This window comes from Hemitrygon akajei, chromosome 12, assembly GCF_048418815.1.
Source record: "Hemitrygon akajei chromosome 12, sHemAka1.3, whole genome shotgun sequence".
NCBI lineage: Eukaryota > Metazoa > Chordata > Chondrichthyes > Myliobatiformes > Dasyatidae > Hemitrygon > Hemitrygon akajei.
Window position 1 is genome coordinate 3598150 of NC_133135.1, and position 27108 is coordinate 3625257.

At 49.1% G+C, this 27108-nt stretch overlaps 1 protein-coding gene across 3 annotated transcripts in view; it reads right to left on the minus strand.

The window, feature by feature from the left end:
• slc44a5b (solute carrier family 44 member 5b) overlaps positions 1–27108 on the minus strand; it is a 180492-nt gene that overhangs the window by 83649 nt on the left and 69735 nt on the right. For 2 of the 3 annotated variants that reach the window (XM_073062498.1, XM_073062496.1), the window contains exons 1-3: positions 24326–24453; positions 16287–16335; positions 10583–10656 (exon numbers count right to left, since the gene is read on the minus strand). In XM_073062498.1, the coding sequence (XP_072918599.1) occupies positions 10583–10656; positions 16287–16335; positions 24326–24362 (160 nt within the window). In that variant the 5' untranslated portion in view covers positions 24363–24453. Of the gene's footprint in view, positions 1–10582; positions 10657–16286; positions 16336–24325; positions 24454–27108 lie in introns of those variants that run through there. The other variant, XM_073062497.1, reaches the window with a different exon arrangement.

Here is a 27108-nt window from a genome sequence, read left to right on the forward strand (position 1 = left end):
CAAGGACTGTTCACTGCTTCCCTAACAACAAAACACGGGTCACCAGTGATCTAAAGGCTCTTCTCAACCACAAAAAGAGAGCCTCTAGATCAGGAGACAGGGAGGAGTTGAAACGTGTAGAGGGAGCTAAAGGAGAAGATCAAGGTGCCTAAAGAGGAATACAGGAGAGAGCTGAAGAACAAGCTTGGGCAGAGTAGCACACAGGAGGTGTGGAGAGGTGTAAAGAACATCATTGGCTTCAATCAGTCTAGCTGTAGAGCTTTGGAATGCAGCTGTGAATGGGTTAATGAGTTAAACCAATTCTTCAATAGGTTTGACAATTGCCCTCCTGTTCACACCCCCCTCAGCAAACCAGTCCAGGTGCCGAGGCACCCAAAGCTCCCTCAGCACCAATGCCTTCCCTCCTCCCACTTCCCCATCCAGTACAACACGTGGATGAGCAACACAGGCTACCACTATCTACATCCCCTCCTTGCCCTGCACCTGTCATATATATCTCCACATACCAACTGCTATGGTCCCAATCTTCATCCCCTCCCAGCCCCCACCTTTCCCCTTCCACCAACTCCCCAGTCATCATCGACTCGCCTTCACCACTGAGTAGCTGGGAAGGGCTCTGGGGAAACTCGGACATGGCAAAGCATTGCACCCAGACGGTGTGAACCCCGTGGTCCTGAAGGAGTGTGCTGAGCAGCTGTGTGGAGTTCTCCAGCGCAGTTTCAATCTGAGTCTCAGCCTGGAAAGGGTCCCGACTGTGTGGAAAACATCATGTGTGGTTCCAGTATCCAAGAAGGGCCAATTAAAAGTCTTGAATAACTACTGTCCAGTGGCCCTGTCCTCAAACATCATGAAGACTCTAGAGATGTTGGTCCTGGCTCATCTCCAACCTTTGGTCAGATCAGCCCTCAATCCTCTGCAGTTTGCCTACCAGGAGTTGACGATGCTGTCATCTACCTGCTGAACAGAGCCTACTCCCATGTGGATAAGCAAGGCAACACTGTGACGATCGCGTTCTTTTATTTCTCAAATGCCTTCAATACCATACAGCCCTCATTGTTGGGGGAAAGGCGCCATTCAAGTCAAATTGGCACTTCCATTGTATCCTGGATAATGGACTACCTGACCGTCAGATCACAGTTTGTGCAGCTTCAGAGCTGTGTGTCAGACATGGCTACAAGCACTCTGGGGCCCCGCAGTATTAGCTCCCTCTGTTTACCCTGTGTACCTCAGTAATACAACACTGGGTCATGTCATCTGCAGAAATTCTCTGAAGTCTCAGAAGTAGTTGGGTGTATAAAGGGAGAATGGAAGGATAAATACAGGACCCTGGTGGAGGACTTTGTTACTACTGTTGCTGAGGGCATGGATGAGGTGAGGAGCTTCAGGTACCTGGGTTACACCTGGATGACAGACTTGTGTGGAGCACCAACACAGAGGCTGTGTACAAGGAGGACCAGAGTCACCTCAACTTCCTGAGGAGACTGAGGTCCTTTGGAGTATGCAGGCCTCTCCTTCACATGTTCTACCAGTCTGTTATTGACAGTACAATCTTCTTTGCTGTTGTCTGCTGGGGCAATGGCATCAACATGAGTGACGCCAATGGGCTCAATTAACTGATTAGAAAGGCTGGCTCTGTTATAGGAGACAAACTGGACACACTGGGGTCTGTGGTAGAACAAAGGACCCTACAGAAAATTCTGGCAATTCTGGACGAAGTTTCTCACCCTCTGCATGGCAGCTTGGCTGAACAGAGGAGCATTTTCATTAATAGTGTGCTGCTCCATAAGCGCTAAATGAGGTCATTCTTACCCTCGGCCCTAAGGCTCTATAATGAATCAGCCTATAGCCGGGGAAGTGATGACCCCCCCCCCCCCCCCGTTACACTGTTATTAGCCTCTGTTTACCAGAACTCTGTTTACCACACCCTGCCTATCATGGACACTTTGTGCAATACTACCATCACTTCTTATCTGGATGGCGAAAATGCGCAACCCATTACTGTATAATATTACAGTAATTCTTGCATTACCATTTATCAGCGTGGACCTGGAAAGCTTGTAAATCTTGTCATCTTTGACTTGTAAATCTTGAACATCTTATTTTTAAGGTAACTTTTTAAAATTCTTTCTTACTTCTAATATTTGTATATCTGTGAACTTGTAATGTTACTGTGTCACAAGTTTCTTTTGGGATTAATAAAGTATCTATGTATCTATCCACCTATCTGGAAAGGAAAGGGTTGAAATAAGAAGGTCGTTTCTACCAGTCCAAGTTACCTGCATTTACCCAAGTTCCTCCCCTCCATGTAGATTCCAGATTCCAATTGATATACTGTATATCACAGCTACACTGAAACATGCAATGAAATGTAGTATTTGCATTTATAACCCAAGGACGTCCCAAGGGCAACCTGTCAGTGAAACTGTACACTCCAGCTCCAAGTGCCTCATAAATGGCCGATAAGGGAAGTCAAAGCTATTGTAAAGCAAAAGAACAAAGCAAAAATTAGTGGGAAGATAAAGAATTGGTAAGTCTTTAAAAACCTACAGAGAGAAACTAAAAAAATCATTAGAAGAGAAAAGATTAAATATGAAAGCAAGCTAGCAAATAATATCAAAGTGGATAGTAAAAGTTTTTTTCAAGTACGTTAAAAATAAAACAGAAATGAGAGTGGATATAGGACCGCTAGAAAACGAGACAGGAGAAATATTAACGGGGGACAAGGAGATGGCAGATGAACTAAATGAGTATTTTGCTTCAGTCTTCACTGTGGAAGACACTAGCAATATGCCTGATGTTGTGGTGTGTGAAGGAAGAGAAGTGAGTGCAGTTACTATTACAAGGGAGAAGATGCTCAAAAAGCTGAAAGACCTAAAGGTACACAAGTCACCTAGACAAGATGAACTGCACCCTAGAAAAAAGTAGCATTACAGATTGTGGTGGCATTAGAAATGATCTTTCAAACATCATTGGACTCTGGTATGGTGCCAGAGGACTGGAAAATTGCAAATGTCACTCCACTCTTTAAGAAAGGAGGAAGGCAGCAGAAAGGAAATTATAGACCAGTTAGCCTGACCTGAGTGATTGGGAAGATGTTAGAGTCAATTGTTAAGGATGAGGTGATGGAGTACTTAGCGACACAGGACAAGATAGGACAAAGTCAGCATGGTTTCCTTCATGGAAAATCCTACCTGACGAACCTGTTGGAATTCTTTGAGGAGATTACAAGGAGGATAGATAAAGAGAATACAAAGGGATGTTGTATATTTGAGCTTTCAGAAGGCCTTTGACAAGGTGCCACACATGAGGCTGCTTAGCAAGATAAGAGCACATGGTATTACAGGAAAGTTACTGACATGGTTAGAGCATTGGCTGATTGGTAGGAAACAGCAAGTGGGAATAAAAAGATTCTTTCCTGGTTGGCTGCCAGTGACTAGTGGTGTTCTGCAGGTGTTGGTGTTGGGACCACTTCTTTTTATGCTGTATATCAATGATTTAGATGCTGGAATAGATGGCTTTGTTGCCAAGTTTGCAGATGATACAAAGATTGGTGGAGGGACAGGTAGTGTTGAGGAAACAGGTAGGATGCAGAAGGACTTAGACAGATTAGGAGAATGGACAAGATTCAAAGGGACTTGGAGGTCCCTGTGCAAAACACCCTAAAGTTTAACTTGCAGGTTAAGTCGGTGGTGAGGAAGGCAAATGCCATATTAGCATTTATTTCATGAGGTCTAGAATACAAGAGCAGGGATGTGATGCTGAGGCTTTATAAGGCATTGGTGAGGCCTCACCTTGAGTATTGTGAACAGTTTTGGGCTCTCATCTTAGAAAAGATGTGCTGGCATTGGAGAGGGTACAGAGGATGATTCCGGGAATGAAAGGGTTATCATACGAGGAACGTTTGATGGCTGTGTCTGTATTTGCTGGAATTCAGAAGGATGAGGGGGGATCTCATTGAAAACTTTTGTTTGTTGAAAGGCCACATACAAAGTAGATGTGGAAAGGATGTGGCTCATGGTGGGAGAGTCTAGGACAAGAGGGCACAGCCTCAGAATAGAGGGGCACTCTTTCAAAACAGAGATGCAGAGAAATTACGTTCGGCAATGGGTGGTGAATTGGTGGAATGTGTTGCCCCATACAGCTGTGTAGGCCAGGTCGTTGAGTGTATTTAAGGCAGATATGGATAGGTTCTTGATTGGACATGGCATCAAAGGTTATGGGGAGAAGGCCGGGAACTGGGGTCGAGGAGGAGGAAAAAAAGAATCAAACATGATTGAATGGTGGAGCAGACTCAATGGGCCAGATGGCCTAATTCTGCTCCTGTGTCTTATGGTCTATAAATGTTAAAATTCTCCCTGCCTCAGCTACTTCGGCTGACAGCTTGTGCCAGGCCCTCACTAACCTCTGTGTATCCTCACTACCCTCTGTATCCCTCACTACCCTCTGTGTGCCCTCACTGCTCTCCAGCCTCACCTATTGTGATAGCTGACATCAAAGTTCAACGTTCAAAGTGCATTTACTATCGAAGTATGTATACCATGTAGGGTGTATGGGGTATCAGGGAGGGTTAATACCTCTGGGGGGGGTATCTTGCTCCGCCCTGCAGTAGCTCGCCTGCCTTTGGTCCCCAACCTGCCCACCTGTGGCTCCGTGTAATTGTCTGCCTGTGACAGCATCCACACCCCGGAGCGCCGCTCCAGAAAGCTAAACCAGGTGAAGGTGGCTGGGAACCTCCAGCTCTGGTGAGAGAGGGATATGCCTCCCCCAGCAGACTGGGTGGACTACAAGATCCCACGGCCAAGAAGGCGGTGCTGCAACGCTCCGTGGAGAGCGAGGGGCTTGACGAGGCACAGAAGGCATCATGGTCACCCACTGCAGCTGAGAAAGTCTCCAGTCGTGACGATTTTTTGTACCACGAGACCAAGATGTTTGACGGCGAGAGAGTGGAACTGCCCCTGTGCCTCGGCTTTTCACTATAAATCTCCCCCACAGGGTTTTCCCCAAGCAGCTCTTCAGCCGCACAGATCAACGTCACCGTTGGAAACAACAGACGACCAGCACGTGTATACCATATACAACCTCGAGATTCATCAGTCACAAAACAAAGAAACAGTATAGAATCCATAAAAAAGAAAACTGACAAACACCCAGTTTGTCACAAATCGTGCAAAAATTAAAAGTAAGCAAATAATATTGGGAGCACGGTGCCAGAGGTGGAGGGAAAATGGGCAGCACTCAGTGCAGCACAGAACCGTCCAGCTGGGTCACACCCTGTAGCCCTCACTCAAATTCCCCACGCACACAGGGGCACACTGACAGCCCCCTGAGCTGAAATGAGGTTGCAGCACTGGGCTGGAGGTGGCATGGTATCGTAGACATTACCGATATGCTTCACAACACCAGCAATCGGAGTTCAGTTCCTGCCGCTTTGTGCCTTCTCCCTGTGATCGCGTGGGTTTCCCCACACCTTCCAGAGTCAGACGGGTTTGGGCTAGTATGCTTTGGGCATGCTCCGTTGGTGCCAGAGGCATGAAAACACTCATCTGCTGCTCCCTGCACATCCTCGGACTGCAACATGTATGTAATGGACTAAGATAATCTAATCTAATTTTAAAAGCAAACACGAGGAAATCTGCAAATGCTGGAAATTCAAGCAACACACACACACAAAATGCTGGTGGAACAAAGCAGGCCAGACAGCATCTATAAGGAGAAGCACTGTCAACATTTCGGGCCGAGACCCTTCGTCAGGACTAACTGAAAGGAAAGATAGTAAGAGGTTTGAAAGTAGTGGGGGGAGGGGAAAATGCGAAATGATAGGAGAAGACCGGAGGGGGTGGGGTGAAGCTAAGAGCCACACATTTTAATTCCACGTCCCATTCCCATTCTGATATGTCTATCCATGGCCTCCTCTACTGTCAAGATGAAGGCACACTCAGGGTGGAGGAATAACACCTTATATTCCATCTGGGTAGCCTCCAACCTGATGACATGAACATTGACTTCTCTAACTTCCGTTAATGCCCCTCCTCCCCTTCTTACCACATCCCTGATATATTTAGTTTTCTCCCCTCTCCTCCTTTTCTTCTCTCTTTCTGCCCATCACTCTGCCTGTTTTCCATCTCCCTCTGGTGCTCCCCTCCCTCTTTCTTTCTCCCTAGGCCTCCCGTCCCATGATCCTTTCCTTTCTCCAGCTCTGTATCACTTTTGCCAATCACCTTTCCGGCTCTCAGCTTCACCCCACCTCTTCTGGTCTTCTCCTATCATTTCGCATTTCCCCCTCCCCCTCCTATTTTCAAATCTCTTACTATCTTTCCTTTCAGTTAGTCCTGACAAAGGGTCTCGGCCCGAAACGTCGACAGTGCTTCTTCCTATAGATGCTGCCTGACCTGCTGTGTTCCACCAGCATTTTGGGTGTGTTGCTAATCTAATTTTACCCCAGATTCTACCCCTCACCCACACAGGCGACAATTATCCCAGCAACCAGCACATCTTTGTGGATGTGGGAGGGAACTGGAGCGCCCGGGGGAAACCCCCACAGTCACAGGGAGAACATGCAAACTCCACGCAGACAATGCCAGAGGTCAGGATCAAGCTTGGGTCTTTGGAGCTGGGAGGCAGTGGCTTTGCCCGCTCTGCCGAACGTGAATGTTTGGCTATCTTTGCAGTCTTGTCAGAAGCTTCAGACTGAGGTGTAAACAGCTCAGATGAAAGGTTCTTTCAGCTGACGGATCTGACTGAGTCTGTTTGTCAGTGACCCCAGCTATCACTGTCCCTCTAGAATGCCTCAAGTGACAATAACTGAGCTGACAACATGATTCCTCAGTAAATGTCACCCAACCATCTGCCAACAACTGACTCACGCTGGCACTGAGACAGTATTGTGTCTGTCCACAGCGCGCATTCCACTACAAGTGACGTGGCTGCCAGCTCTTCGGGGAACACAAAGAATCGCCCACAATGCCTGCCATTGTTTGGAGGCCTATCCAGTCCAGTGAGGTTGGATTAGGCTGTAGAGTTATTATTTTCCTGTGAATGCCTGCAAGAAAATGAATCTCAAAGTATAGACACCCGGTGGCCACATCATGTACCACTGCCTGTTAATGCAAATATTTAATCAGCCAATCGTGTGGCAGCATGTAGACATGGTCAAGAGGTTCAGTTGTTGTTCAAACCAAATATCAAAGGACCTTGCGGCACTCCGCTAGTCACAGGCCTCTAGTCAGAGAGACCACTCTCTGGCCTCTCCCACGGTGAATGTCTAATCTAATTTACTACCTCACCGAGTGACTCCACCTTCTTGACCAGCCTCCCATGTGGGACCTTGTCAAATGCCTCACTAAAGTCCATGTAGCCAACATCCACTGCCTTCATCCACTTTCCTAGTAACCTACTCGAAGAACTCTATAACACGGGTTAGACATGACCTACCATGCACAAAGTCATGCTGACTATCCTTAATCAGTCCATGTCTATCCAAATATTTGTACATCCATCCCTTAGAGTAATTTCCAATAACTTTCCCACAACTGATGTCAGACTCACTGGTCTATAATTTTCTGGATTATCTTTAGAACTTTTTTTAAACAGCAGAACAACCTTGACCATCCTCCGATCCTTTGCTACCTCCCTGTCACTGAACTTGCTGAACACCTTGTCAGGCCCTGGGGATTTATCCACCCTGATGTGCCTCAGGGTAGCAAACACCTTTTCCAACTGTACCTCCCTTAATCGCAGCACTCTGCAGAGAGTGGCATGGACAGCCCAGTGCATCCGTAGCTGTGAACTTCCCATGATTCAGGACATTTACAAGGACAGGTGTGTAAAAAGAGCCCGTAGGATCATTGGGGACCCGAGTCACCCCAACCACAAACTGTTCCAGCTGCCACCATCCGGGAAACGGTACCGCAGCATAAAAGGCAGGACCAACAGGCTCCAGGACAGCTTCTTCCACCAGGACATCAGACTGATTAACTCACATTGATTTGAGTGTATTCTATGTTATATTGACTGTTCTATTTATTATAAATTACTATGACTGTACTTTGCACATTTAGATGGAGACGTAACATAAAGATTTTTACTCCTCGTATGTGAAGGATGTAAAAATAAAGTCAATTCAGTATAAATTCTCTGTAGTCTGTACAGTGTCCATGAAGTTGAAGCTGCTTTGCATTACCTCTCTAAACTCTGTATCCATCTCTTGAGTAAATATAGATGCAAAGACCTCCTCCGTGTGTTTTGGCTCCACAGATGGATTACCATTCTGGTGTTGCAAAGGACTAATTTTGTCCCTTGTAATCCTTTTGCTTAACATATCCGTACAATCCTTCACCTTGTCTGCCACAGCAACTTCATGCCTTCCTCATTTCTTTCTTTAAGGGTTCTCTTGCATGTCTTATACTCCATAATCACCCTTTTTCTCTTAACCAGGGCCTCAATACCTATTGAAAACCAAGATTCCCTACACTTGTTATCTTTACCTTTTATTCTGAAAGGCACATACAAGGTTTGTACTCTCAAAACTTTGTCTTTGAAGGCCAGAAAACAGCCTGTCCCAATCCACACTTGCCAGATCACTTCTGATATCTTTAAAATTGGCCTTTCTCCAATTTAGAATCTCAGCCTTTGGACCAGACCTAACTTTCCGCTTATTTACTTTGAAAGTAATGACATTGTCGTCACTGAATATGAAGTGTTCCACTACACAAACTTCTGTCACCTGCCCTGACTCATTCCCTAAAATTCTATGTACTGATAAGGAAACTTTTCTCAACCCATTTGACAAATTCTCTCCCATCTAGTCCTTTTACAGTATGGAATTCTCAGTCGATATGTGTACCTTATGGTTCTTGCAACAGTCTGTGATCTCTTTACAAATTTGTTCCTTGAAACCCCTCTGTTGGGTTGGCCCCATTAAGGTGGTCATACCTTTCTCATTTCTCAGGTCCACCAATAATGCCTCACTAGTTGAGTTTTCCAATCTGTCCTGATGCAGACCTGCAGTGACATTTTCCCTGACAAGTAATGCCAGCCGTCCTCCTCTATCATGTCTAAAACAACGGAATCCCGGAATAACACACACAAAGTCCTGGAGGAACTCAGCAGGAACACCAGAATATTGAGCTTCCACTCCAGCCTTCCTGCAACCAAGTCTCCGATGGCTCCGATGTCATAATTCCAGCTATTGATCCAGGCCCTGAGCTCACCCGCCTTTCCTGTGACGGTTTCTTGCATTGAAATATTTACAGCTCAGGACACTAGTCGCACCATGCTCAACCTTTTGGTTTGTGACTTCGTCTGAGGTCTTAACAACATCTGTCTTCACAACATCTCCACTCTGGTTCCCACCCCCCTGCAACTCTAGTTTAAACTCCACCGTGCAGCGTTAACAGACCTTCCCACTGGGATAGTAGTCCCCCTGCAGTTCAGGGGCAAACTGTCCCTTCTGTGCAGATCTCACTTTCCCTGGAAGAAAGCCCAATGATCCAAAAATCTTATGCCCTCCCTCCTACACCAACTCCTTAGCCATGTATGCAACTGTAAAATCTTCCTAGTTCTGGCCTCAGTAGCACGTGGCACGGGTAGCAATCCTGAGATCACAACCCTGGAGGTCCTGCCCTTTAACTTAGTACCTAACTCCCTATGAAGAACCTCGTCACTTGTTCTACCATGTCATTGGTACCTACAAGGACCACAACCTCTGGCTATTCACACTCCCACTTAAGAATGCAAAAGACTCGATCCAAGATGTTCCAGACCCTGTCACCTGGGAGGCAATGCACCATTCGGGAATCTTGTTCTTGCCCACAGAACCTTCTGTCCATTCCCCCAACTAATGAATCTCCTGTCACCACAGCAAACCTCTTTCTTCCCCTTCCCTTCTGAGTCACAGAGGCAGTCTCAGTGACAGATACCCGACCACTGCGACCTTCCTCTGTTAGATCACTCTCCCCGACAGTATCCAAAGTGACCTACCTGTTGTTGAGGGGGACGGCCACAGGGGTGCTCTGCATTGGCTCCCTAAACCCTTTCCCCTTCCTGACTGTCACCCAGTTCCCTGTGTCCTGTACCTTGGGTGTAACTACCCCTCTATATGTCTCTCTATCACCCCTTCAGCCTCCTGAATGATGCAGAGTTCATCCAGCTTCACTTCCAACTCCTGAATGCGGATTCTTAGAAGCTACAGCTGGATAAACTTCTCACATCTGAAGTCTTCAGGGAGATCTCCTTGCCTTCCCACATCTTGCAAGAGGAGCATTTCACTATCCTGCCTGGCATTTCCACTGTCCTAACTGAGCAGATGTAAAGAAGGGGAGGTGCCTCATTCTCAGAAAGACTGGAATTGAGAACTTGGAAAAGCAGGAGCTGGAGCAGGCCATTAGCCCCTCAGCCCTGTCCCATCTCTCAGTGTGACAATGGTCGATCTGACCCAGGCCACTTCTCCCTTTCTCAATTACCCTAATCGCTCTATAAATGTATCCGCCTCTCTCTTTCAATCCCCCCAGGGTAGAAAACTCCAGAGGCTCAAGCCCCTCTGCTTCCCAGTCCTTGGGATCGAGGGATAAACCATCATACTCACCGATCACTCCCAGGGCGATGTAGCCGAGGATTACCACAATGAATAACACGCAGCAGAGAACGTCTGTGCAGTGCCTGTAGAGGGAGAGGAGCGACAATGTAACGTCCATCCTTTAATCTACTTCAAGATCAATCTAACCCTTCCAAACTACATAGCCTCCATTTCTCTATCAATCATGTGCTATCTAAGAGTCTCTTAAATGTCCCTAATGTATTTGCCTCTACCATTATCCCTGGCACCATCTTTGTAGTGCATTCTACACACCCACCACTCTCTGTGTAAAAACTTACCTCTGACATCCCCATATACTTTCCAGAACCATCTTAAATTTATACCCGGGGACAATGTCTCTGACTGTCCACTCTATCAATGCCTCTTATCATCCTGTACACCTCTATCAAATCACCTCTCATCCTCCTTCACTCCAAAGAGAAAAGCCCTAGCTCAATCAACCTTTCCTCATGAGACATTCTCTCTAATCCAGGCAGCATCCTGGTGAGTCTCTTCTGCACGCTCTCTAAACCTTTCACATCCTTTCTATACTGAGCTGACCAGAACTGAACATGATACCCCAAGTGTGGTCTAACCAGAGTTTTATAGAGCTGCAACATTACCCTGCGGCTCTTTAACTCAGTTCCCTGACTAATAAAGGCCAACACATCACATGCCTTCTTAACCACCCTATCAACTTGTGCAGCAACCTTGAGGATCTATGGACGTGAAGCCCAAGATCCCCCTGTGTCTGCACACTGGAAAGAATTCTGCCACACTGCCTTCAAATTCAACTTCTAAAGTGAATCACTTCACAGATCTCTGGGTTGAACTGCATCTGCCACTTCTCAGCCCAGCTGTGCATCCTGTCAATGTCCGATTGTAATCTACGACAACCTTCCACACTGTCCACAACACCACCAACCTCTGTGTCATTAGTAAACTTTACAAATTCCCTCCACTTCCTCATCCAAGTCATTTATAAAAATCACAAGCAGGAGGGGTCCAGCACAGATCCCTGGTCACTGACCTCCAGCCAAAACACATTCCATCAACCATCACCCTCTACCTTCTGCGGAAAGCCAATTCTGGATCCTCATAGCCGGGTTTCTCTGGATTCTCTGCTTCCTGACTTTCTACCATAGAGAACCTTACAAACACTCTTCTAAAATCCATATACACCACATCCATGCTTCATCAGTGTGCTTTATCACAACCTCAAAATATTCAATCAGGCTCATGAGGCATAACCTGGCCCTCACAAAGCCATGCTGACTATCCCTAATCAGACTGTGCTTCTCCAAATGCTCACAAACCCCGTCTCTAAGAACCCGCCCTAATAATTTACCCAGCACTGAAGGAAGACTCATTGGTCTATAATTCCCAGCGTTATTCCTACTCCCTTTCTTGAACAAAGGAACAACACTTGCAACCCTCCAATCCTCTGCACACTCCTGTTACCCATGAGAACACAAAGGTCATCTTCAAAGATACAGTAATCTCTTCCCTTCCTTCCCGTAGTAACCTTGCGTATATTCTATCTGGCCCCGAGGATTTATCTATCCTAAAGTTTTTCAAAAGTTTCCATACATTGTCCTCCACACATCAACATGTTCCAACATATCAGCCTGGTTCACACTGCCCTCACAAACGTCAGGGTCCCTCTCTCTGGCGAACGCTGAGGCAAAGGATTCATTAAGAGCCTCCCTTACCCTGCAACTCCAGTCATGTTTGCTCTTCCTCTCTGATCAGTGTTACCCTTACTCTAGTTATCCTTGTAAGTGTAGAATGCATTGGGATTCTTCTTCATCCCACTTTCAAATGTCTTCTCTGGGCCCTTTTAGCTCTCCCAAGTCCTTTCTTAAGCTCCTTCATGGCTTTCTTGCCACTCTCTAGAGCCCCATCTCACCTTTGCTTCCTAAGCTTATGGAAGTTTCTTTCTTCCTCTTGACTAAATGCCCCACATCTCTTGTCAACTCATGGTTCCTTCGCCCTACCATTCATTCCTGCCTCTGTGGGACAAACCTACCCGGAACCTCATGCACGTGCTCCCTAAACAAACCCTCATTTCCACTACGCTTCTCAAGAGGAGATACCGATGGTGATGTGGCATGGCAGGTGTCAATGCTGAGTTAAGGACTGGTCCCTCCCATCAGTGCTGCCCTCCAGTGTTCGCTCAGTGGAAGACCAGCCAGATTGTGTTTGTCTGCGGCTGCTCTGGCCCATGATGATTGGACTGCTATGGTCTTGTCCTTGCTGACAACGTCCATGCACCATCTATCGACAGGACTTAACACTCAGGCGCTTGGGCCAGATTATTATTCTTTTGTGTGACTGTATGTTTACTGCTATCTTATGTGTGCTGTATGTGTCTTGTGCTGTGGGTGACTGTTTTACACCTTGCCCCAGAGTAACACTGTTTTGTCTGGGTATTCACGCATGGTTCAATGACAATTAAATTTGAATTGAACTTACACTTACCTGCTCCCAAGTTCCATCGTAATACCACCATAATTACCCTCTCTCAATAAAATTCTTCCCCACAGTGTTCTTCCTATCCATATCTTGAGGCCTGAGGCTCTCCCTTGGTCAAGGCTGTCTGGTTTTAAGTTGCCAGTAACCTGCCTTTGCCCCTTCTCCTGTCAGCAGAAGCGGTTCCACAGGACTTAGTAGCTAAGCCACACATGAAGGCCAAGAGCTGGACTTGGTTGTCGGAGGCTATTTCAGACACACTATTGGCAGCATTTAATAGGTCATGGGACCTCATCCCTGCTACCCCTCCTGCCCTCCTCCCCTTGTCCATGGTTAAGCTAAAGGTCAGGAAATTGGTTCCAGATCCTCTGGAGCACCTGACATTAAAATCCCATTCACTACTTACATAATGTGTGCACAAAGATGATGGTGAATGATATTCAGTGTTTATGAAAATGCTCATTTATACATTCTGCCTTGATCTATTGAAATGGATGAGGTATATTAAGTAAGATAAAGGAGAAAGTGAAAGATTACCATCCCTGGACAACTTCAGTGAAACTGATGGGTTCACTGTACATCCGTTGAAAGTCTCACACTCACCAAGACTGATGCTGATCTTAAATGCAGAATTGAAGAATTTATCAAATTTCAAATGCCCATCTGTGCTGGGATTGCAAACCAATGGATTGACCCTCTGGAGTGTGAATTTAACTGGACTATTGTCCCAGTGTTGTTGCTGATAATAAAATAAAATAACTCTACACAGAACACACATTCTCGTACAACTCAAACATACTGTAATTCACTTGTGCACAAAGAGAGCAGCATGACCCCGTCACACACACTGTTCCGAAACTGGAAAAGAACACTGCTATGTTTATACAGAATTGCCTCATCAGTTATGGACATTGAGCACCTGGTAAATTATGTTTGAATCCCTTACTTGCAAGATCAATCGCCATTCACAATGGAAGTTTTAAAAGTCAATCGAAACTACAAACAGACAACCAATGACACTTTGAAGTTAGTAAAGCAATTGCCTCTTAGCTGGTGTGTGTGTGCGTGTGCGTGTGCGTGCGTGTGTGTGTGCGCGTGTGTGTGTGCGCGTGTGCGTGTGTGTGTGTGTGTGTGTGTGTGTGTGTGCGTGCACATGCACGAGTTGGATTGTTTATCTCATATCCAGCCCCTGCGGTTCAAAAGGAAGCTGTGCTCTTTAAACAGGCTCTGGCCTGAGCAGTCTGCACTCTATCTATAGCTGGCTTCCCAACCCTTTGTGTGCCATGGGGCCTTACCATTAACTGAGAGGTCCATGGGAACCCCCGATCTGCAATCGTTATGTTAACCCTTGCCTTACTGCAACGTCCACAGCAGCGCCGATGGAAACAGGATCTCCAGCTTGGACAGTACTTTCCCTCTCTTGCTTTTCACTACGGGTTCCAATGACCTTGGGTAGTATCCAGCTCTACCCTCACTACACGGGACAATTCAAGCCAATATCACCTAGATTCCATTTTCAGCTTCAAAAACTCCCACACCACTGACCCTGACATCCCCTCAGCCAACACAGAAGGCCTCTTTGGTGACCAATGGTGCTGGATTCTTAATAACCCCACACTGTGCCGGATGCTGTGTCCAAATCCCCAGGGACTGAACTACTTCTCACTCCGTATCGTTAACACCAGTGTGAAAAATGGGGTTCTACACCCCTCCATGTCTCTGTAATCTTCTCCTGCCTCTCTCTGTAACTCCCTCTGGCCACTACACCCCTCCCTCTCTCTGTAAACCATCCCCTACACCCCTACACCCATCCTTCTCTCTGTAACACCTTCCAGCATTTACATGCCATCATGTCTCTGTAAACCCCTCCTGCCCCTCCACCCCTTCCTGAGTCTGTAACTACTCTCCCTCCCCTACAACTCTCCCACCTCCAGCCCTAAACCCCTCTGAGTTTCTGTAACCCCACCAGACCCTACACCCATCCCTATCTCTGTTAACCGTCTAGCCCCTACACCACTCCTGTCTCTGTAACACCCTCCGTACCCTACACCCCTCCCTATCTTTGTTAACCCCACCAGATCCTACACCCCTCCTTATCTCTGTTAACCGTCTGGCCCCTACACCCCTCCTGTCTCTGTAACCCCCTCCGTACCCTACACCCCTCCCTATCTTTGTTAACCCCACCAGACCCTATACCCCTCCCTATCTCTGTTAACCGTCTGGCCCCTACACCCCTTCCTGTCTCTGTAACCCCCTCCAGACCCTACACCCCTCCTGTCTCTGTAGCCCCTCCGTACCCTACACCCCTCCCTGTCTCTGTAACCCCCTCCAGACCCTACACCCCTCCCTATCTCTGTTAACTGTCTGGCCCCTACACCCCTCCCTGTCTCTGTAACACCCTCCAGACCCTACACCCCTCCTGTCTCTGTAGCCCCTCCGTACCCTACACCCCTCCCTGTCTCTGTAACACCCTCCAGACCCTACACCCCTCCCTGTCTCTGTAACACCCTCCAGACCCTACACCCCTCCTGTCTCTGTAGCCCCTCCGTACCCTACACCCCTCCCTGTCTCTGTAACACCCTCCAGACCCTACACCTCTCCCTGTCTCTGTAACACCCTCCGTACCCTACACCTCTCCCTGTCTCTGTAACACCCTCCAGACCCTACACCCCTCCTTGTCTCTGTAACCCCCTCCGTACCCTACACCCCTCCCTGTCTCTGTAACACCCACCAGACCCTACACCCCTCCCTATCTCTGTTAACCGTCTGGCCCCTACACCCCTCCCTGTCTCTGTAACACCCTCCGTACCCTACACCTCTCCCTATCTCTGTAACACCCTCCAGACCCTACACCCCTCCTGTCTCTGTAGCCCCTCCGTACCCTACACCCTTCCCTGTCTCTGTAACACCCTCCAGACCCTACACCCCTCCTGTCTCTGTAACCCCCTCCGTACCCTACACCCCTCCCTGTCTCTGTAACACCCTCCGTACCCTACACCCCTCCCTGTCTCTGTAACACCCACCAGACCCTACACCCCTCCCTATCTCTGTTAACCGTCTGGCCCCTACACCCCTCCCTGTCTCTGTAGCCCCTCCAGCCACTACCCCTCCACATCATTGGTGAGTCTGCCTAGCCCAGAGCTGTAGAACTCGCTCTGTTCTAAGTCTAGGTGATGCTGTGTGCAGTTGACAACCCTGTGGCTGAAGTTATCAGTCTGTCCAGGGGGAGGCAGTAGCCCACCTGTTATGAATGGGTCCCTTGAACGTTGGGTCAAATTTCCGAGGCTCACCTAAAAGAAAGAAAAATACACACAATGTATTAAATTCACCACCATGGAAACAGAACTGAACATTCTTCCAGACATTTTGGCTGTTTTCCTCCTAGTGCCACACTCACTCAGTACCACCCCTCCCAGAGTGTGACCTACCCTCAATACCACTCCTCCCAAATATAACCCCCTCCCTCCCAAAGTGTGACCCTCCCATAGTACCACCCCTCCCAGAGTGTGACTCTCCCTCAGTACCACCCCTCCCAGAGTGTGACTCTCCCTCAGTACCCCTCCCACAGTGTGACTCTCCCTCGGTACCACCCCTCCCAGAGTGTGACCCTCCCTCAGTACCACCCCTCCCACAGTGTGACTCTCCCTCGGTACCACCCCTCCCTCAGTACCACCCCTCTCACAGTGTGACCCTCCCACAGTACCACCCCTCCCACAGTGTGACTCTCCCTCGGTACCACCCCTCCCACAGTACCACCCCTCTCACAGTGTGACCCTCCCTCAGTACCACCCCTCCCACAGTGTGACCCTCCCTCGGAAACACCCCTCCCACAGTGTGATCCTCCCTCGGTACCACCCCTCCCACAGTACCACCCCTCCCACAGTGTGACCCTCCCTCAGTACCACCCCTCCCACAGTGTGACTCTCCCTCGGTACCACCCCTCCCACAGTACCACCCCTCCCACAGTACCACCCACAGTGTGACCCTCCCTCGGTACAGCCCCTCCCACAGTGTGACCCTCCCTCGGTACCACCCCTCCCAGAGTGTGACCCTCCCTCAGTACCACCCCTCCCACAGTGTGACTCTCCCTCGGTACCACCCCTCCCTCAGTACCACCCCTCTCACAGTGTGACCCTCCCACAGTACCACCCCTCCCACAGTGTGACTCTCCCTCGGTACCACCCCTCCCACAGTACCACCCCTCTCACAGTGTGACCCTCCCTCAGTACCACCCCTCCCACAGTGTGACCCTCCCTCAGAAACACCCCTCCCACAGTGTGATCCTCCCTCGGTACCACCCCTCCCACAGTACCACCCCTCCCACAGTGTGACCCTCCCTCAGTACCACCCCTCCCACAGTGTGACTCTCCCTCGGTACCACCCCTCCCACAGTACCACCCCTCCCACAGTACCACCCACAGTGTGACCCTCCCTCGGTACAGCCCCTCCCACAGTGTGACCCTCCCTCGGTACCACCCCTCCCACAGTGTGACCCTCCCTCGGAAACACCCCTCCCACAGTGTGATCCTCCCTCGGTACCACCCCCCCACAGTGTGACTCTCCCTCGGTACCATCACCTCCCACAGTGTGACCCTCCCTCGGTACCATCACCTCCCAAAGTGTGACCCTCCCTCGGTACCATCACCTCCCAAAGTGTGACCCTCCCTCGGTACCACCTCCCACAGTGTGACCCTCCCTCGGTACCATCCCCTCCCACAGTGTGACCCTCCCTCGGTACCACCCTTCCCACAGTCTGACCCTCCCTCGGTACCATCCCTCCCACAGTGTGACCCTCCCTCGGTACCATCCCTCCCACAGTGTGACTCTCCCTCGGTACCACCCCTCCCACAGTGTGACTCTCCCTCGGTTCCACCCCTCCCACAGTGTGACCCTCCCTCGGTACCATCCCTCCCACAGTGTGACTCTCCCTCGGTACCACCCCTCCCACAGTGTGACCCTCCCTCGGTACCATCCCTCCCACAGTGTGACTCTCCCTCGGTTCCACCACTCCCACAGTGTGACCCTCCCTCGGTACCATCACCTCCCAAAGTGTGACCCTCCCTCGGTACCACCTCCCACAGTGTGATCCTCCCTCGGTACCATCCCCTCCCACAGTGTGACCCTCCCTCGGTACCACCCCTCCCACAGTCTGACCCTCCCTCGGTACCATCCCCTCCCACAGTGTGACCCTCCCTCGGTAACATCCCTCCCACAGTGTGACCCTCCCTCGGTAACATCCCTCCCACAGTGTGACTCTCCCTCGGTACCATCCCCTCCCACAGTGTGACCCTCCCTCGGTACCACCCCTCCCACAGTCTGACCCTCCCTCGGTACCATCCCCTCCCACAGTGTGACCCTCCCTCGGTAACATCCCTCCCACAGTGTGACCCTCCCTCGGTACCACCTCCCACAGTGTGATCCTCCCTCGGTACCATCCCCTCCCACAGTGTGACCCTCCCTCGGTACCACCCCTCCCACAGTCTGACCCTCCCTTGGTACCATCCCCTCCCACAGTGTGACCCTCCCTCGGTAACATCCCTCCCACAGTGTGACTCTCCCTCGGTACCACCCCTCCCACAGTGTGACCCTCCCTCGGTACCATCCCTCCCACAGTGTGACTCTCCCTCGGTACCACCCCTCCCACAGTGTGACCCTCCCTCGGTACCATCCCCTCCCACAGTGTGACCCTTCCTCGGTACCACCCCTCCCACAGTGTGACTCTCCCTCGGTACCACCCCTCCCAAAGTGTGACCCTCCCTCGGTACCATCCCCTCCCACAGTGTGACCCTTCCTCGGTACCACCCCTCCCACAGTGTGATCCTCCCTCGGTACCATCCCCTCCCACAGTGTGACCCTCCCTCGGTACCACCCCTCCCACAGTCTGACCCTCCCTTGGTACCATCCCCTCCCACAGTGTGACCCTCCCTCGGTACCACCCCTCCCACAGTGTGACCCTCCCTCGGTACCATCCCCTCCCACAGTGTGACCCTTCCTCGGTACCACCCCTCCCACAGTGTGACTCTCCCTCGGTACCACCCCTCCCACAGTGTGACCCTCCCTCGGTACCATCCCCTCCCACAGTGTGACCCTTCCTCGGTACCACCCCTCCCACAGTGTGACTCTCCCTCGGTACCACCCCTCCCACAGTGTGACCCTCCCTCGGTACCACCCCTCCCACAGTGTGACCCTTCCTCGGTACCACCCCTCCCACAGTGTGACTCTCCCTCGGTACCACCCCTCCCACAGTGTGACCCTCCCTCGGTCCCATCCCTCCCACAGTGCGACCCTCCTACGGTCCCACCCCTCCCACAGTGTGACCCTCCCTTGGTACCATCCCCTCCCACAGTATGACCCTCCCTCGGTAACATCCCTCCCACAGTGTGACTCTCCCTCGGTACCACCCCTCCCACAGTGTGACCCTCCCTCGGTACCATCCCTCCCACAGTGTGACTCTCCCTCGGTACCACCCCTCCCACAGTGTGACCCTCCCTCGGTACCATCCCCTCCCACAGTGTGACCCTTCCTCGGTACCACCTCTCCCACAGTGTGACTCTCCCTCGGTACCACCCCTCCCACAGTGTGACCCTCCCTCGGTACCATCCCTCCCACAGTGTGACTCTCCCTCGGTACCACCCCTCCCACAGTGTGACCCTCCCTCGGTCCCATCCCTCCCACAGTGCGACCCTCCTACGGTCCCACCCCTCCCACAGTGACCTGTTATGTTTTGTATTGCCAAAAGATAAAATTAATTGAAAGGAAAGCAAGGGAGCCGATAGTACCGTGATGATGTATGTCATTCATGTACTTTTACATATAACCCATAATGAATTATGCAAACAACAAAGAACGCTTCATCAAACAATATATTTACAATATTGCAGAGATATTACTGATATATTAAAGACACAACATGCCTCCCTGCTTACCTGTAAACAACTCAACAGAGAATCCATCACAACTATATATGGATACTAGATAATGCAACTACCCTGTGGATATGTGGTCAAGAAGGCACCAGCGTACAATGCTCACTTGGCCATGAGAATGTCTTTTTTACTTCTCTTACATAGGCTTTTCACCTCAGATGTGTTTCTGAGACTGTTCGAGCCTGTGATTTACAGCTTGGAGATGGTTTGAGTGACCCCAGCACTTTGCTGTCTCCAAGAAGTTTCCAGGAAGGCAGCACACACTCAGACTGCCTCAATGTGAGAAACTTCAAGACAGGGTGTGAGCCGACAGTCGACTCCATTTTGCCAGTTAAAGCATCCATTAGACACCAATTAAAGCCTCGAGAAAGATTGAGACATCGAGGTGAATGTGGAAGGTGGACGACAGTTTCTGTGCTGACTGCCAGCCTTTTGATCAGTGCCAGCGAAGGGGTCTGTGAGCAGTCTACCACTACGTGGCTTGCTGTGCAGGGATGTAGGCCCCTGTGCTCCTGTCGTGTCCCTCCCTTACGATGAATGTCGGTGATATGGGAGGAGGGTATCGTGGTTCTGCGTTTATGGACTACGTGTTTATCCTCCATTCCTTTTCCATTTTGTTGTGTGAGAGGAGGGATATGGGGGGGGGGTTATGTTCTGTTAGTTATTTGTGGGGGGGAGGGTTTGTTTTTGGGGGTCAATATTCCATTTTGTGGAGGGGGCGGTTGTTCTGTTAGTGATTTTTCCTGGGCAGAGTTGTTTTTGGGGTGGGTTGATGTTCTTCCATTTTGTGGGGGGGAGGGATTGTGTTTTGGAGCCAATATTCCTGTTCCATTTTGTGTGGGTGGAGGGGTTTTGGGGGTTGATGATCAGGATGCCACTCTTTTGTTGGGGGGGGCAGTTTGAAGTTTCTCTCAGAACAACTTTTTTTTGCTTTGCGGCTGAAGAAACATTTCAGAGTTGTATTTGGATATATGCTTTGAAAATAGGTGAACCTTTGAGCTTTTAATAAATGGACATCCACATGTCAATTGTCAATTTTAAATAGTCTTATTCAGGCCCAAAGATTTCATTGCTGTGGAGGCTTTCTTACTCTTCTGTATAACATCTTTCCTGATGGGGGGGGGGGGGTTACTTTGCTTGGCACAAGAGATGTGTGGCCGTCAAAACAATCTCAGGAATTGGGGCCTCTTCAGTAGGAGTTGATTCTGAAACTCCTACACCGAGAAGTGGTTCGGGCAGCTCTGGGCACCATTCTCATCCTTTTCTTGGCTTTTGTCTCTCTGATCTATTTCAATTCTTGTTTCTCACTTGGCCCTGGCTTCTTTCTCCCTCTTCATCCCACTCTCCATCCCTTTCTCTCTCACACATAATTTTTTCTTCAAATTAGTTTCTTGTCAGTATCTCAGAATTTGCTAATTTCTTGAGAAATCAAGTCTCCTTTATCTCTTCCATTTCCATAGCTCAACATGTCTTTTACAGTCATTTAACCCACCACAGGCAATAGAAAAGTCACTGTTGCAAACAGTGCAGTGAGCAACATTTTTTTTTACCCCTATTAGGCAGGGATACACTTTAGTGTAGTCTGGGGTGAAGTACATTTTATATTTTCTTTTTTTGGAACACTCTGCCATAGCGCAGCAGGACACTAAACTGAACTGATGGACAATGAAAGAGAGAGAGAGGTTGACTGTAAAGCCCGCCCACAGAGAAAACTGATAGGTCTACTTAGCACAAAGGGAGACCAATCAGGATCGATCTCTCTCTCTCTCTCCCTCTCCCTTCCCCCCCCCCACCCCCTCAACCTGGCTTCACCTCCAACCTGCCATCTTCTACACCTTCCCCACCCCCACTTTCTTATTCTGTCTTCCACCTTCCTTTTCAGCCCTGATGAAAGATCTCAGACCAAAACATTGACTGTTTATCCCCCTCCACAGACGCTGCCTGACCTGCTGAGTTCCCCCAGCATTTTGTGTGTGTTGCTCTGGATTTCCAGCATCTGCAGAATCTCTTGTGTTTATGTTATCACACAATATGTTCCATGTCTTTCATAGAGTTCACAACATGGAATCAAGCTGGTCTCTATGAAGGGTCTCGGCCCAAAACATTGACTCTGCTCTGCTGCCTGACCTGCTGAGTTCCTTCAGCATCTTGTGGGTGTTGCTTGGATTTCCAGCACCTGCAGATTTTCTCTTGTTTGTGATTTTTCTCTTTGCTAGATGTCTTCTGGATATTTAAGAAACTCTACATAGGATTATGTAGGAAGTAAGGGTTAGATTAATCTTAGAGAAGGTCATAAAGTCGGCATATTGTGGGTAGATTGGCCTGTACTGTTCTATACTTAAACCATAAGACCATAAAACATAGGAGTGGAATTAGGGCATTTGGCCCATTGAGTATGATCTGCTATTCCATCAAGGCTGATTTATTATCCCTCTCAACCCCATTCTCCTGTCTTCTCCCTGATGCCCTTACAATTAACCTCCGCTTTAAATATACCCAATGACTTGGCTTCAACGGCTGCCTGTGGCAATGAGTCACCAAACTCTGGCTGAAGAAATTCTAAGTTGTGCCCTCTGATCCTAGACTCCCCAACTATGGGAAGCATCCTCTCTACATCCACCCTGTCTAGGCCTTTCAATATTTGATAGATGCCTTCTGTTTATTAGCAACAAGGAGGAAATACAGGAGCCTGAAGACACACACTCAGCATCGTAGGAACAGTTTTTCCCCCTTTGCTATCAGATTTCCGAATGGTCATTGAACTCAAGAACACTCCCTTGCTACTTTGCTTCTCTTTTTGCAATGTTTATTTAGCTTTTGGGAATTATAGTAATTTTATTTAAGGTGCTAATAGTAATATTTTATGTATTATACTGTTCTGTTGCTGCAAAACCAGAAATTTTACATTGTGTGTCAGTGGTAATAGAAACATAGAAAAACTACAGCACAATACAGGCCCTTCGACCCACAAAGCTGTACTGAACATGTCCTTACCTTAGAAATTACCTATAGTTACCTATTGCCCTCTATTTTTCTGAGCTCCGTGTACCTGTCTTGGAGTCTCTTAAAAGACCCTATCGTATCCGCCTCCACCACCGTCACCGGCAGCCCATTCCACGCACTCACCACTCCCTGCATAAAAAGCTTACCCCTGACATCTCCACTGTACCTATTCCCCAGCACCTTAAACCTGTGTCCTCTTATGGCAACCATTTCAGCCCTGGGAAAAAGCATCTGACTATCCACACAATCAATGCCTCTCATCATCTTGTACACCTCTATCAGGTCACCTCTCATCCTCCTTCGCTCCAAGGAGAAAAGGCCAAATTCACTCAACCTATTCTCATAAGGCATGCTCCCCAATCCAGGCAACATCCTTGTAAATCTCCTCTGCACCCTTTCTATGGTTTCCACATCCTTCCTGTCGTGAGGCGACCAGAATTGACCACAGTACTCCAAGTGGGGTCTGACCAGCGTCCCATATAGCTGCAACATTACCTCTCGGCTCCTGAACTCAAACCCACTAATAAAACTGACTCTGATTCTGGTACTCTATGTACAGTTTTTTTTGTAAAATTGTTATTGTACTTCTTCTTTTGCTGTAAATACAGGAGGGAAATGACTCTCAGGGCAGTACATGGTAGAACATACATAATTTGGTAATAAATTTACTTTGAACGATGAACCGAGAGAGTGTTTGGAATCTAGAACTTGTATCCTGAGGGGGAGGTGAGGACAGAGACCCTCACGACATAAAGTAAGGTATGCCACAAGAGTGCAGTGTTTTGCGCAATGCCAAAATAACTCAAGGCAGTGAAGATCAGAGTTCAATTCTCATGTTCTCTGCAAGAAGTTTAAACATTCCTTCTCTGCACAGTGGGATTCTTCCGTGTGCTCCAGTTTCCTCCCACAGTCCAAAGATATCAGGGTCAGTAGGTTAACTGGTCTTTGTAAATTGTCCCATGATTGGGCTAGGGTCAGATAGCTGTGTGGTGTGGCTCCACGCTGTTTCTCTAAATAAAATGAATAATAAAGTATCTTGACAAACACTTGATTCACCGCGGCGGAACAGGGTGCGAACCAAGGTGGGTACTGGGGAGGGGAACCAGTACAACACGGTGAGCTGAAGGGCCTGACTATAGTCTGTGGCACACTGACAAATGCCGGACCCTTTACCCCACCCACACAATGCCACACGCAACTCTCCTCTGAGGCTTGACCTGGGACGGGAGAGTTCACCCCAGCCCTGCCTGCTCCTTGCGCGGTCCCACTGCCGATCAGAGTCCAAGTGAGGGAGGAGCAGCTCGAGGACTGTGACCCCATGGGGGGGTCAGCAGAAATTGGAAACACTCACCATGTTTCCCGTAGTAATCCTCCTCTTCCCTTGTCATGTTGACAGGCCCCTGCTGTTCTCCAAGTAGCAGTTGATCTGCCTCGTACTTCCTTAAACACTGTGTGAGTATGAGTTCACACAAACTGTGCAGAAAGCAGTTAATGTTTAAACCAGGGGGAGGGAAGAACAGCTGGCATCAGCCCCTGGTATGTTTGCTAATGAAAGCTCAGTATGAGCTTGTGGTCACTGTGATTTGTACCGGGAGTCCTTGAACTGTTGAAAGTACAGCAGGCAGTGTATACAGACCAAGGGCGGATGCACCAACAAACATTGGGAAGGTGAGGAATGCGTCCCTCCCTGGCAACTGAAACATTCATCGAATGTGGACAATCCACCCACACTCCCCTCCCACCTCACTTTTCCCTCTTCCAAAATTCATTATTCAGAGATTACACTACCGACTCCCTCCATCCTCTACAATCTCAGCCCTTGACCCTTGAACACAATGCTTTCAACATTCGAAAATAGATCTGTTCCCATTCACCCCCTCCAACAACCCCTCATGTGAACAAGATCAGTTCCAGTCCCACAAAACATCACTTTAAACCTCCACTTCTTCTTCAAGTACCTCAATCCTCTAATGCTTACCCTATACGAGAGCCAGTACTGAGGGGGGGGGGGGTCACTGTGGGAGGGGTGGTACTGAGGAAGGGTCACACTGTGGGTGGGGTTATCCTGAGGTGGGGTTATACTGAGGGAGGGTCACACTGTGGGAGGGGTTATACTGAGGAAGGGTCACACTGTGGGTGGGGTTATCCTGAGGTGGGGTTATACTGAGGAAGGGTCACACTGTGGGAGGGGTTATCCTGAGGAAGGGTCACATTGTGGGTGGGGTTATACTAAGGGAGGGTCATACTGTGGGAGGGGTTATCCTGAGGAAGGGTCACATTGTGGGTGGGGTTATCCTGAGGAAGGGTCACACTGTGGGAGGGGTGGTACTGAGGGAGGGTCACACTGTGGGAGGGGTTATCCTGAGGAAGGGTCACATTGTGGGTGGGGTTATACTAAGGGAGGGTCATACTGTGGGAGGGGTTATCCTGAGGAAGGGTCACATTGTGGGTGGGGTTATCCTGAGGAAGGGTCACACTGTGGGAGGGGTGGCACTGAGGGAGGGTCACACTGTGGGAGGGGTTATCCTGAGGAAGGGTCACATTGTGGGTGGGGTTATACTAAGGGAGGGTCATACTGTGGGAGGGGTTATCCTGAGGAAGGGTCACATTGTGGGTGGGGTTATCCTGAGGAAGGGTCACACTGTGGGAGGGGTGGTACTGAGGAAGGGTCACATTGTGGGTGGGGTTATACTAAGGGAGGGTCATACTGTGGGAGGGGTTATCCTGAGGAAGGGTCACACAGTGGGTGGGGTTATACTGATGTGGGGTTACACTTTGGGAGGGGTTATACTGAGGGAGGGTCACACTGTGGGAGGGAGGTACTGAGGGAGGGTCACACTGTGGGTGGGAGGTACCGAGGGAGGGTCACACTGTGGGAGGGGTGGTACTGAGGGAGGGTCACACTTTGGGAGGGAGGTACTGAGGGAGGGTCACACTGTGGGAGGGAGGTACTGAGGGAGGGTCACACTGTGGGAGGGGTGGTACTGAGGGAGGGTCACACTGTGGGAGGGAGGTACTGAGGGAGGGTCACACTTTGGGAGGGGTTATCCTGACTCAGGATCACACTGGGAGGGGTTATCCTGAGGAAGGGTCACACTGTGGGAGGGAGGTACTGAGGGAGGGTCACACTGTGGGTGGGGTTATCCTGAGGAAGGGTCACACTTTGGGAGGGGCATTGATGGAACACAGAACAGTACAGGCCCTTCAGCCCACAATGCTTCTACTGAACAAGATGTTAAATTATGCTAAATTTCTTCTACCTGCACATGATCCATATCCTTACATTCCCTGTACACCCATTAGTTTGTCTGACAAACACATACAGTGCCTATAAAAAGTATTCACTCTCCCCTTGGAAGTTTTCATGTTTTATTGTTTTACAACATTAGATCGCAGTGGGTTTAATATCACTTTTTAAGACACTGATCAACAGACAAAGAGTGTCAAAGTGAAAACAGATCTCTACGAAGAGATCTAAATTAATTACAAATATAAAACACAAAGTAATTGATTGCATAAGTAAACACCCCCTCCTCTGATATGACACACCAAATCATCACTGGGGCAGCCAATTGGTTTTTGAAGTCACATAATTAATTCAATGGAGATCACCATGTGGAATCAAGGAGTTTCAATTGATTGTAGTACTGAATACAGGTACTGTAAATATCTCTATCGTATCCCCATCCCTGCAACACATTCCAGGCACTCTGTAAAACGCACGCACACATACACACACATCCTTTCAACATTCCCCTCTCCCGTTAAATGTCTGCCCACTAGAAGCCGACGCTTCCATCCATACTACTTATGCCTCACATAATTTTATAAAATTCTCTCAGGTCTCCCCTCAGCCTCCAAAGGTCCTGAGAAAACAAACCCAAGTTTGTCCAACCTCTTGCTTTACACGTGCCCTCTACTCCAGGCAACATCCTGGTGACTGTGAGGTGATACCGAGGGAGTGCTGTACTGTCATCGGAGTGGTATCATTCCAGTGAGGTGATAGGATCCCTCAGAAGGCCCCTGTGATTCCACAACAGCAGTGACGGATGGATTGTGCATCTCCCTGTGTTCTGGCTTGTAAGAACATAGAAAAACACAGAAACAGGCCCTTTGGCCCACAATTTAACCTAA